This window comes from Macrobrachium nipponense, chromosome 1, assembly GCF_015104395.2.
Source record: "Macrobrachium nipponense isolate FS-2020 chromosome 1, ASM1510439v2, whole genome shotgun sequence".
Lineage (NCBI taxonomy): Eukaryota > Metazoa > Arthropoda > Malacostraca > Decapoda > Palaemonidae > Macrobrachium > Macrobrachium nipponense.
Window position 1 is genome coordinate 160,574,244 of NC_087200.1, and position 13,971 is coordinate 160,588,214.

General features: G+C 40.3%; 1 protein-coding gene across 1 annotated transcript in view; it reads left to right on the top strand.

The window, feature by feature from the left end:
* Positions 1 to 13,971, top strand: part of LOC135219790 (tyrosine-protein phosphatase Lar-like) — a 1,028,451-nt gene that overhangs the window by 969,253 nt on the left and 45,227 nt on the right. The window contains 2 exon segments of the mRNA XM_064256864.1: positions 11,148 to 11,257; positions 11,410 to 11,602. Of these exon segments, the coding sequence (XP_064112934.1) occupies positions 11,148 to 11,257; positions 11,410 to 11,602 (303 nt within the window).

The following is a 13,971-nucleotide window of genomic DNA, read 5'->3' on the forward strand; positions in this document are numbered from 1 at the left end:
CCTCTGTCTCTTTTAATAGAGGTAAAGGTTTGTCCTCTACCGCAGCTTGTAGAGTCAACTCCGCCACTTTTGAAGTGCAAGGAGTCGGAACTCCTCGCGGGGCCACAAACATAGTGAAGCAACCTTTATGGGGTGTCAACTTTGTGTTGACGCGGTCCCATTCTGTAAGGGTGCGGACCCATGCAGACTGGGCCTGGTCCATAGGGTAGATGATGGTCTCTTTCGGGACCTTGTCTACCCTGAACTAACGCCCCATCTTCTGCTTCAATCTGGTCAGTTTGAGGTCTCCAGGCCTGAAGTGAGTCGAGTGGACACCGACTCAAGTTTGGTGTCTACTACCTCGCTCATCTTCATCATCAGGAGATTTGCGAATGCCTCCTGGTCAAAGCCGGACTCCGTTGGCTTGGCTCTGGAGGTCTTGGCTCTCGACCCCTTGGGTGGGGGAGAAGCCTTGGAAGAGGAAGGCTTGGAAGCAGAGGTCGATGGCTTGGGGGCCGAAGACGACCTTGCAGAACCTGCCGGAGCAGGTTTGGATCCCTTTGGAAGAGATCTTGTCTTCCAACCCTTAACCTTAGGGACGACCGAGGCCGATCTATCCCAAGAGGGGGCGGACTTGGGAGAGAAGCCCTGGAAGGAAGGCGAAGAAGAAGGAGTGGGGCTAAAGGGGAGACTACCTGCCTCACTTACCTCCCTACCTACCTCCTGATCCTCGGTGGCCATCGGTTCGTGGTGGAGGCTGATGGCCGCAACCTCCTCTGCCACAAGGTCACACAAGCCTTCTTGGTCCTCCGGGAGGGTAGCGTCTCCAGACAGATGCCCTCGATGATTGGATCCGCCACTGAAGCAGGAACAGCTGTCGAAGCCGTAGCTCCCAGGTAAAGAAGGGAGCACAGACTCTCAGACAGCACGTAGGGCTGTCCGGCCCTGGCGTTCCTGCCGAATCCTCCCACCCAGGACTTCAGGGACGCTTTTGTCTCCGCTCGGAGCGCCAAACTAGCCTGTAAAAAATAATCGAATTAGGATCCCGTCCAGGGGATTGCGTGTCAAAGAAATTTCATAAGGTTAACGTATAGCAGAAATTTCATGGAAACGACGAGGTGAGGACGTTACTTACAGACTCGTCTGCGATGATGCCGACCATCTCATAACACACAGTGCAGGGGTCCGGGTGCCAAACCAGGTAATCATCCAGCGGAATGGCGCAGTTAGCATGGGACCTGCAGACCACATGCCCGTACGGCTTGATCAGGGTGGCTGAGCAACCCTCTGCCTGGCAGCGGACCATCTGTAAGTTGAAAAGTCAAATGAGTATTATACGTAGAAGCGCTTGAGTTAACTTCGGCAGGAGCTTGCACTTTAATCAGATATTTGAATCTTTAAAGGAAATATCGGTTAATGATTTTAACTCACTGAATGATTTCAACTCACTGAATGAATAAAAGAAAAACTCTGGTGTCTCCGCCTGCTCCTGAGTCCGTCTTCGGGATGTTAAAGCTATAACCAGTGTATGGGGCCTGATACGAGCAGAACAGGGGGATAAGGTAAGACCTAAGCCTGAGTCTGACCGTACCGGATCAGAAAAAGCAACGAATTAATGTAGTTGCATATCTGAACTCCTTACGTCCCCACCGAAATGGGGAACAGTGATAGCAAAGAAGACGGAAAACTGAGCGACGGAAACAATGGTACAATAAACTCCGGTATCTTTTACCTGGCGAGTGTGATGGTAGACCACACTATGTCGGAACCCTACTGGTCCGAAGATATACCTACAGAGTCTAATGAAATATACATATGAATAACATCTAATAAACCTGGTGTAATCCCTTAAAGGCTTGGCCTACTCCGGATTCTCATAATCCTGTTATCATAATAGTTAACACCGGCGGAGACGGGCTGATACGAGCGGAACAGGGGAAAAGGTAAGACCTAGGCCTGAACCTGATCGCATCGGGGGAGAGAAGCGATTCTAAGGTGACTAGAAACGCAACTCTGAGCCCAAATCAACCCCCAGGTGAGTGGGGAGGCAGAGACAACAGGGAGAAAAGACAACTGAGCGGCGGAGCAGTGAGACGTACAATCCGGTGTATAGCCTGCTGGCTGGTGTGATGGTAGACCCCACCTGACCAGCGGACGTACGGGCCCGGAGACATAAATAAGGAGATTACACCAACTACTAGTAACCACTCCCCTCCAACCAATCCCCCCCCCATCGGAAAGATAGATACTCTAGCGGCCGTTCATCGGTAGGATTACTTGCACCGCGAGCTAGCTAGGCTGCGCCGGACAGGACCGGTGCGGGGGTGTGGGGGGGGTGGTCTGAGGAGAGTGGACAAGTCATGAACGCCTGGCCACAGCAACCAATCAGCGGTCACCACCTTACGGGAGCTGTACTAGCTTACTACTAAAGGGAGCAGAAGATGGTAGGCCAACTGGCACCCTAAAGGAGGCAAGGCCAAGGCAATACACAACAAAACAAACATATTAAAATGATGAGGAATCACTGGAAGAATTGCGAAAGAGGAACAATAAGGGGGAAAAGGATATACCCAGCAGGGACCTAGCCTAACCCTCCGAGATCCGTACGGATCCGGTCAGGTAGGCTAGCTCGGCCTCCAAGGATGTCATGACGTGGATGGAAGGAAACCAACAAAACCCTCCAAAATCAAAACTTTCGACCTGGTCAGGTAGGGAGGGTTTAGGCCCAACAAACATGACAAGAGAGGGACTCTCTATCCTGGATCGTCCTCCCAGCAAGCACCGTAGCGCAGGCAGGGGCCGATAATGGAGGGCCTAAAGGGTGGAGGGGTAGGGTTACCTGACCTACCTTCCAAAACCTAGTCTAGGTCTGGTCGGGTGAGCCAGGGTAGGAAAGCAAAACTTCCAACCTCACAGTGAAATGAAAATCATGAACGTGCATAAAATCAAGTGCATAGCTGGCTAATATCGAAAATACAATTAAAGCATGCATGCATAAAAACGCGAGAGAGAGAGAGGGGAATCGCCCTCTCTACAAAGATATTGTACTATAGGCTAACTGGAAGCCCAAATACACTACTCACGTATAACAAGAAATAAGTAAAGAATACGTACGAAGGTGAACGAGCACGCTCCTGAGAGACTGGGGACAAAGCCAGAGGCTAGAAAAAGCGAAATAAACAATTAACAAGAGACCCCAGAGGACGTCAGGAGCGAGTTAGAGCCTACGACATATAGATAAACACGTAAAACCAGAACTCCAGATACGCCAGGAGCTAGGAAATGCACGGGTAAATATGAAAAAGCGGTAAAAACAGATAAAAACTAAACGTGAAGTAAATGTAATCATAATCAAACAAAGGGAAAGAATGCACGCATCTGATGATGCACCCAAGATGGCGGATGAAAATAGCATCACCCCAGTTCACGAGAACTAAGGGACCAAAAAAGGCTAAAAAGGGAATGCATTGTGACCACACAAAATACCAAAACGTAAAATGGAATACTCAACTTGGATGAAGAAGCTGGGAGCTCTGCAGCAGACATGGCTTCGACAAAAACACACAAAGGGGGAGCAACGAGAGACACGTGCGAATAACAATGCGCTAATTACATGAATGAAGCCGCTAGGCGTGGGTGGTAGTAGTAGCGAGCGGAAGGTAAATGTAGTAGTCCTTGTAACGGCACTTGCCTTGTGAGGGACTTTGAAGGGAATCTTCTAATTGGCAGAAGACCTGTGTTAGTGGCCTCCACTCGCCCTAGTGCTTATACCGACGCCCTATGGTGTTCGAGCTGAGGGGAATAACTTCAGCATTTCCATTTAGCTTTTTTCTCTGGTATATTTAGAGTCTATTTATACCATTTCACCGGCCGACACAGGTCGAACCCAGAAATTATGTTCTATTGAAATAAATTGCTGCTTCAGCTGCATTTATTTTATAGAAGTTCTTTTCTATACTTATTACTGCTTTTTCAGTACTATTTATGTTGGCGAGTAAAGCGCCTATTCCATACATATGAAAAGTCAAGATAAACGAATTTTACGAAGTTCATATATATTGAAATCTGAAGTACAATGTCTGTAGATTAATACAGTTCTAGTTACAATACACATCCAAGTGAATATTTTATGCCGATGTTTCTTCTGGATTCAACCAGATATTTTCAAGGCTGAGGTTTTGAGTAGACTGATGATATTTTTGGTGCTACCGTAATTTATAGTCGGAAGGTCAGCAGGGGGTATCTGCAAGCTGAGTTTTCATTAGCCGAGGGTGCAGTGCTTCTCGGCTATTGGTGGCTGGAAGGAATCTTCAAGCTACTTTTCAGCGTTGAAGCTCTTGCTGTTGCAATCTAGCAGACCGTCAAAGCTGGACTGTGACATCGGCGGGCGTGTCGACACTGTGATCTGAAGCCGAGTTTTTCAATTGGCTTTTGTGACCACTGTGACATCGGCAGGCATGGTCGGGACCAAAACTTGTGATCATGAAAGCTGAGTTTTTCATTGGCTTTTGGACACTGTGACATCACGGTGGGCCAAAATTTCATCTGCTGCCAGGCAACTGGTATGATCAGGTATGACTTGGTTGGTGTCTTCTCTCGTTCTGGTATTTCCATAGTTTGGTATATTTCTTTGTACGATTGTGGGGAGGAAAAGCACTTCTTGGGTGGTGTTCAGAGAAGGCTCCCATTGAATGAGGAGGGCCTCCAACAGGCGGAGACGTCTCTGGTCCGGCGCTCTCCCGATTATCCTTGTGTTTTGGATAATTCTGTCGCGGGAGATGGCTTCATTATGTACAGGCGAAGTATGGTTCCTAATGGCCCCTTCCTGTGCATGGCAGGAGATTCTCTTAGACAAACGTGTTGTGGTCATACCAATATAGGCTCCGGGGCATCTGCGGGCAGGGCATATGAATTGGTAAACCACATTTGTCTGCTTCAGAGGGTCTCACACTGGTTGAGTTGGGTTATTCCTCATTATCCGGTTCCTAGTTTGGTGGTTCTTATAATAAATAATGAAATCAATGGATTTGTTTTCCTCAGTAGAGAAGATGTTTTCCATAATGATCTTCTTCACGGCCTTCTCATCCTCATGGTACTGCGAATGCATCGTACCCTTGTAGAAGATCTTGATGTTGTCCTGGGGCTGGGGCTGGGGCTGTGGGGCCTCACTTCTGTTGTACCATCTGTCCAGGGCTGCTCTCACTTCTTTGTTGATGAGTTTGTTGGGATACCCGTTGTTAACGAGCATCTGTGAGACACGGTCTATTTCTTGGTGGGTGCTCTGCCAGGTAGAACAGTGGGTAAGAGCTCTCCTTACGAAAGCCCTAACAGTTGTACTCTTGAATCTGTTGGGGCACTCTCTGTCACCGTTGAGGCACATGCCCAAGTTAGTTTTCTTGGAGGCAACAGAATTAACCATCTGATGTTCATGGACGACATCAAGCTGTATGGTAGGAGCATCAATGAAATACTCTAATCCAGACTGTAAGGACTGTAACTGGGGATATCAGGATGGCATTTGGAGTTGAACAATGTGCCTTGATTAACATTCAAAAGGGCAAAATAACAAGGACTGAAGGGATAAAGCTACCAGATGGGAACAACATAATAGACGAGACAGGATACAAATATCTGGGAATAATGGAAGGAGATGATGTAAAACACCAAGAGATGAAGGAGAAAATCAGGAAAGAATATATGCAGAGACTTAAGGCAATATTCAAGTCAAAACTCGATGCCAGAAATATGATAAAAGCCATAAACACATGGACAGTAACAGTAATCTGATATAGTGCAGGAGTAGTGGAATGAATGACCGCAGAACTTCGCAGCATAGACCAGAAAACTAGGAAACATATGACAATACACAAAGCACTACACCCAAGAACAAATACAGACAGACTATACATAACACAAAAGGAAGGAGGGAGAGGACTACTAAGCATATAGGACTGTGTCAACATCGAAAACAGAGCACTGGGGCAATATCTGAAAACCAGTGAAGACGAGTGGCTCAAGAGTGCATGGGAAGGACTGATAAACGTAGACAAAGACCCAGAAATATACAGAGACAGGGGAATGAGACAGACTAAAGAACTGGCCAGTGACGAAACATGGCAATGGCTACAGAGGGGAGAGCTCAAGAAGGCAACAGAAGTAATGATAACAGCAGCAGAAGATCAGGCCCTAAGAACCAGATATGTTCAAAGAACAATAGGTGGAAATAACATTTCACCCATATGCAGGAAGTGCAATACGAAAATGAAACCATAAACACATAGCAACGCGAATGTCTGGCACTTGCACAGAACCGGTACAAATTGAGGCATGATTCAGTGGCAAAAGCTCTCCACTGGAGTTTGTGCAAGAAACACCAGCTACCTTTCAGTAATAAGTGGTATGAGCACCAACCTGAAGAAGTGACAAAAAACAATCAGGCAAAGATCCTCTGGGACCTATGGTATCAGGATGGATAGGGTGATACGTGCAAACAGACCAGACGTGACGTTGATTGACAAAGTCAAGAAGAAAGTATCACTCATTGATGTCGCAATACCATGGGACACCAGAGTTGAAGAGAAAGAGATTGGGAAAAATGGATAAGTATCAGATCTGAAAATAGAAATAAGAAGGATATGGGATATGCTTGTGGAAATTGTACCCATAATCATAGGAACACTAAGCATGATCCCAAGATCCCTGAAAAGGAATCTGGAAAAACTAGACGCTGAAGTAGCTCCAGGACTCATGCAGAAGAGTGTACTCCTAGAAACAGTGCACATATTAAGCAAAGTGATGGACTCCTAAGGCAACAGGATGCAGCCCAGAACTCCACACTATAAATGCCACCCAATCAAATTGGAGGACTGTGATAGACAAAAAATAAGAAATAATAATAATAATAATAATAATAATAATAATAATAATAATAATAATAATAATAATAATAATAATAATAATAATAATATAGCAATGGCTACAGAGGGGAGAACTCAAGAAGGAAACAGAAGGAATGTTAAGAGTGGCACAAGATCAGTCCCTAAGAACCAAATATGTTCAAGGAACGATAGATGGAAATAATATCTCACCCATATGCAGGAGTTCAATATGAAAAAAAAGACCATAAGCCACACAGCAAGCAAATGTCTGGCACTTGCACAGAACCAGTACAAAAAGAGGCATGATTCAGTAGTAAGAGCCCTCCACTGGAGCTTGTGCAAGACACACCAGCTAGCTTGCAGTAATAAGTGGTACAAACACCAGCCTGAGGGAGTGATAGAAAATGATCAGGCAAAGATCCTCTGGGATTATGGTATTGAACAGATAGGGTGAAATTTGCCAATAGACCATTGTGGCATTGATTGACAGAATCAAGAATTAATTATCATGCATTAATGTTGCAATACCATGGAACACTAGAGTAGATGAGAAAGAAAGAAAAAATTGATAAGTATCAAGACCTGAAAATAAAAATAAGAAGGATATGGGATATGCCAGCGGAAATTTTATCCATAATCATAGGAACATGAGGCACAATCCCAAGATCCCTTAAAAGGAACCTGGAAAAACTAGATGCTGAAGTAGCTCCAGGACTCGTGTAGAAAAGAAGAGTGATGGACTCCTAAGGAGGCAGGATGCAACCCAGAACCTCACACTGTAAAAACCAGCCAGTTGAATAGGATGACTGTTATTAAATAATAATAATAATAATAATAATAATAATAATAATAATAATAATAATAATATGCATATAAATACTGAGTTAAGAAGGATGAAACAGCCTTGAAAAGTATTATTCTGAAGTAGATGCTACAGTCAACCTTACAACCTGCAGTAATAATTGGAGGACTGCCCAGTGCCTCATGAAAAATAGCCCCACTGTCAGCAGCGATCCCATGAAGAGGAGAAGTGAGACCCCTAATATGAAGCAATCACCATCCTCTTCCTTAAGTGGTGAGTCCAGCAAGCTGAGCCCCACAGCATCAGCCAAACAGTGCTTTTGTCACTCAACCAGACTCACAGCTAATAGGAGAACTCACCCAGACATGATCATCCAATTAAAAACTGCCCCCTTCTTTGTAAACCAATTTCTAGGTTTAAATATACCATGTATGTCCCCTAGTGCCAGTCATCCTTTGTAAATGGTAGTGTGGGCTGCTGAATACATCTTGGGATAAATAAATGAACTTTGGTTGGCTGTTTTATGATTTACCAGCTGAAATTAAGAAATTATATGCCAAGTTAAGAAGATGCAGTTATAGCTCAATAGTATACAAACTACCATTCTTTTCAATGAAGTATGCCTAAGAGAGGATCTTCATCTTAGATCATACAGACACCACCTTTCATATGAACGAGTTATGTTCTTGATGGCAGTTTGTATGTTGAATTGTTTTTACTGTACTCTTCATGCCTATTTAAGTGCATGTGATATAAAGTCAATATACCATGTATGTCCCCTAGTGCCAGTCATCCTTTGTAAATGGTAGTGTGGGCTGCTGAATACATCTTGGGATAAATAAATGAACTTTGGTTGGCTGTTTTATGATTTACCAGCTGAAATTAAGAAATTATATGCCAAGTTAAGAAGATGCAGTTTAAGCTCAATAGTATACAAACTACCATTCTTTTCAATGAAGTATGCCTAAGAGAGGATCTTCATCTTAGATGATACAGACACCACCTTTCATATGAACGAGTTATGTTCTTGATGGCTGTTTGTATGTTGAATTGTTTTTACTGTACTCTTCATGCCTATTTAAGTGCATGTGATATAAAGTCAATACAGTACTGTAACTATGTAGTACATTTTTAATCCTAAAACACAATAGTACATTGTACTTTTGACTAGAAAATTGAAGATTCAGTTTTCTGAAATCTTCGGACACTAATTGCTTGATAATACCACACCTGGCAACTCTAGAATAGGGGCGGAGCTTCAAAGTCCTTGTGTTTGTTGCTTTGTACATTTCCAATAACTTTAAATCATAAAGATTCTGTAAAAGTCCTATAATCATTTATAGCTGAATGCAGTAGCAACTGCTATATTATTAATTAAAGTTGGTTATGGTAACGTCAGGTCAGAGTAGAATATTGATCATCCTTCTTTAAAACCCACTTTGAAACCTTTCTCATAAGGGGTGTCATGACACTAAAATGACGTAAAATTCATGCGTGACTAGAAACGGGATTTTAGATAATGAGAAAAAATGGTAAAATTTGGGAAATAACCAGTAAAAATTGCGAGGAACAAAAAAGGAATGATTGCAATAGTATTATGATAGAGAGAGAGCCCTAAACATAGGCCTATCTAAAGAGATACTTGAATCATTTATCTACTTTGAGACACAGTAATATATTTTTAAAGTATGTTTCAAAAGTGGAGAGAGAGAGAGAGAGAGAGAGAGAGAGAGAGAGAGAGAGAGAGAGAGAGAGAGAGAGAGAGAGAGAGAGAGGAAAATCTGCTCATGTGAAAATATAGGCATTTTATAGCTACTTAATTCATATATTTACTTTGAGAGATTGAGTGATAATATTTTTTTAAAATGTTCTTGGAGAGAGAGAGAGAGAGAGAGAGAGAGAGAGAGAGAGAGAGAGAGAGAGAGAGAGAGAGAGAGAGAGAGAGAGAGAGAGAGAGAGAGAGAGAGAGAGAGAGAGATAATTATAGTATTGGCAGTGGACTTGTGATTGAAAATGGCAGAGCATCTGCAATGCACAGATTCCTGGGAAACAGAGTGATAAAGTTGCCAAGATCATACTTCACTACACTAGATAAAATAAGAAGGGACCTTGATATTCAAGTTAATTCGCTAAGAAATTCATACCTTAATCTTGATTTCATTCGACAGTTGTTGTAACATTCAAAGACTGTAAAAAGAAATGGAAAATTTCAACCATAGGCTATGGTCACTCTTGCCTTCTTCATATAGTCTACTTTTGAAAATCAATTTTACTCCACAAATCATTCACTAAAAAAATCTGCATATAGTAAAAATATTTATTACTACAAATAACTCTATATCTATTGTAGTTTCATGGCAAAGTAATGCAGCCGTGTTAGCTGTGTAGGGTAACTCCAAACTGCTTGTGATGGGAGCATATTCAGAAAATGTTCGAGTTGACAGGATACTTTAACCTTGATAAAGATTTCCTTTTAATGGCAGTAACTTTGTAAACAACTACTAGCATTCGATCCATGTCTGCATCAAAGTCATTAAAGTGTGAAAGCCGTTACGTAAGCCTACATACAGTGACTTGTGCTTTCCTGCCAAATTTCTTGGTCACCTCCTCTCATCAAAGAAAACACTCTTGCAGATTTATTTGTTACACCTACCTTAGCTGTCACAACATTGACCACCATTGATGCCATGTAACTTTAAATGTTTAGGAATACAAACATAGATTTATAGAAACTAAAATAATGACCAATACTGCTTATGATGATGCAACATAATCCTGTTCAGTAAGAAAAACGAGTAATTATTGTCGTTATGATACAGAGTAACAAGACCAGCTATAACCCACTCTATCTTCCAGATCTCTATGAACGAATCCATCAGAGAAATTCCAGTTATTTCAGACATATATTGTGTTTTAAAGTATCTGAATGTTTTTGTTTTACAGTTGTAACTTACGTATATGATATAATTTGTATTTATTTTCGTATTATAAAGTAAATTTAGTGAGATTATGTCTTTTCAGTGAATAACAATGGGAAATTTCATGAACGAAAGCTAATGAAAACTGTATCTTCAGTTTTCTTGCCGATAGTACATACAATACTTTATGTACAAAATAGGTGCAGAAAACAAAATTTGAATTTACGGACTACTTTAATTTGCAGTCCCATTTGTTTGTATCTAAATATTCATAAGTAGGGTAGTGTCTGAAATAGTAATTTGATGTGTAGTTATTTTATATTTTTCTCAACGTTTTTGAAAATTACAGTAGATATGCAGTTAAAAGTTAAAAATTCATTACTGTAATTCATCTGAGACATTGTAGAGCAAGATTTAATTTAAAAATTAGTAAAACTCTTCATAGGAATAAAATGTATCCAAAATAGACATTGCTCATAGAATTCAATTTTGTTGCATATGACTGTCAGTATGTTAGACTTCCTAGTGTTTTGCATGTATTATGGTATGTATTCATTTTTTATTTTGCAGTGGCACAGTGGACAAGTTTTCTGGAAAGCTTACTGTTCATGTAGAGTGGATACCACCGACAGAAGCTTATGGGGAACTCATGGGATATCGGTTAGAATATGGTCCTAAAGGTTTGTGTCTTGCATTAGTATGTATATTCTAATCAACAGAAGGGGTTTCTGAAAATTTTCTTAAATTAAGTGTAGTAAAAATAGGTAGTTATATGTTATAAATATGTTACATTAACATGAGGTGTGATAATAGTCAAGTTTTATATCAACAGGTGGGCAGCTGTCCACAATCACCCTCGAAGGTCAGTCAATGCTTCAGAAGACCCTGACTGATTTACAAAGAGGAATAGAATATGAGATAAGAGTGTCAGCACGTAACCATATTAGCTACGGTCAGCAGGCTGTGAAGTATTATACTACACCAGAAGCTGTTCCATCTGGTCCACCTGCAAACATAACGTATAGGTGGGTATATAATAATTTATCATTTTAGTTTCATGTATGTAATAGGATAATAAATGCTCAGTAACAGATATGTTCAAACTGTAGTCATTGTACAAGTTTTCACCACTAATATGTGGTATAGGCATGCAGGCTTTTAAATTTATAGTATTAATGCCTTTTCTTGTCATGTTGCAAGTACAAAATCATATTTGACATGAATATGAAACAGCTGATCATAGTTGTAGATAAATCATCTAAAAGTAGCTATCAGTGAAACAATAAGCATTGTTTACAGGTATCAAGAACTTTGTCAGTAAGATCATATATTCTTTTCCATGATCCTAAGATATTCCAGCTTTGTTTTGTGAGACCTAAACTAACAAATCTTTTATGTACATGACAGTTGATGTTTTATTTCTGTATCTCATTCTGTTTAATTTCATTTATTTTTTTATTATATTACAAGTTTAACTTTTTTGATGAATAATTTTTTCAGTTAGTCTATAATTCTATACAGTAATTGGGCTGCATAATTCTATAATTGCACTACTGAGTTACATATGTCTATGTGTATTTTTATATTGTTCTCCTCATATTACATGTGAAAGATCAGAATAAAAGGTGAATGGTAACTTTATTGCAAGTGCAAATATTCTCTTGAGACAGTATCACTCTTTATACATATATGTTAACTTCCACAGCAGGTAAATTTCCTGACATTAACCTTCAGCTAGTCTTGCTAATGGATGTGGTTTTCTGCTCCTCAAATTCCTTTTTCTAAACCGTATGAAGAGCTGGTTATTTATGTCAGTTTTTTGTAACAACCACTTGGTAATTTAAGTATTCTTGTTACTACAGGTCTTTAAGAATATGAAATTTTTTTTTATTGATTTGTATTTTCCAAAGCTTTTTCTTAGCTAACAAACCTGTGGTCTTAACGGAAGGATAAATTCTTCTAGCGCCAGCTGGAAAACTGTAAAAATCATCTAAAATTGTAGAACAAGGAATTGGTGGCAACAGGGTTCAGCCAATGGTTTGTTGTGGGAGTATACATTAAGACTGCAGGTTTGTTAGCTATGAAAAATACGAATTACGTACAGTGGTACCTCGAGATACGAAATTAATCCGTTCGAAGGCGGCCTTCGTATCATGAGTTTTTCGTATCTTGGAACACATTTTACATGTAAAATGGCTAATCCATTCCAAGCCCTCCAAAAACACCCCAGTAAATTATATTTCCAGGCCTAAAACACATGTTCCAGGGTTACGACACCGATCCGACTGAAGATATATGACTCCAAAAAGGCAAAATACTGTACATACTTGAGTAATATTCAACTGCATGTAATGTTCAACCCCATTTTTATTGCATATATTAGGACTTTAGCATATGTCCCTTAGCAATAAGCCTAGCCTATGTTAGCGGTTGCTACTGTAGCCTAGTCTATGATTCTGACATCTAAACATAAGAGCTAAAAGCTTAGAATACGCCAATAAAATGTATAAATAATCAGTATGTACTAATTTCAAATAATTATTAATTAATCATTAACTATAATACACAAACAAACAAAAAACAAACCTTCCAATTGATTGTTTACATTCAGCTCTTACCCGTCTTACGAGTATCAAACGAGCGCCCAGCAATCATTTTTCCTAGCACACAGTAAGCCATAAATTGTCATTAGTATCTCTCTTCAACTAATGAAACTACCAAACAGTATAATAACCATTAATTTCTATTCTTTATTCTATCTTTACCTAATGGAGATACCAAGTTACTGACAGCTATAATGAAACATGCATATACGTAACATAATAATAAAACAGAAGAAGAATTCTAAAAAATACGTATTTGTTGGCAGTCTGATTTATTTTATATTTTATGATATCTAATTCACAATTTTTTTATTAAATGTATTGCATGTACTCATTTCAAATAATTATTAAGTAACCATTAACTATAATAAACAAACAAAAAAAAGCTTCCAAACGTCTGTTTACATCCAGCACTTACGAGTATCGAACGATCGCCAAACAATCTCTTTACACAGTAAGCCATAAATTTTCATTATCTCTCTGCAGCTACTGAAACTACCAAACAGTATAATAACCATTCATTTCTATTCTTTATTCTATCTTTACCTAATGTTTTTTTTATTTTTTTTTTATTAAATGTATTGCATGAATAAGTTTTTCAATTTACAGCATCCTTTTACCAATAGAATACTTAATGCACAAGGGGTAGATGCTGACCAATAGGAGAGCAGGACCTTATGGGGTGACTAGCATCAGGAACCAATGGGAGAGCGGGAGGATGGTGGTGAGTTTACTCAGTTGGCGGCGCGGGAGTTTAAAAATTGTTCTCGGTGGTCCGGGCGAATCTCGGG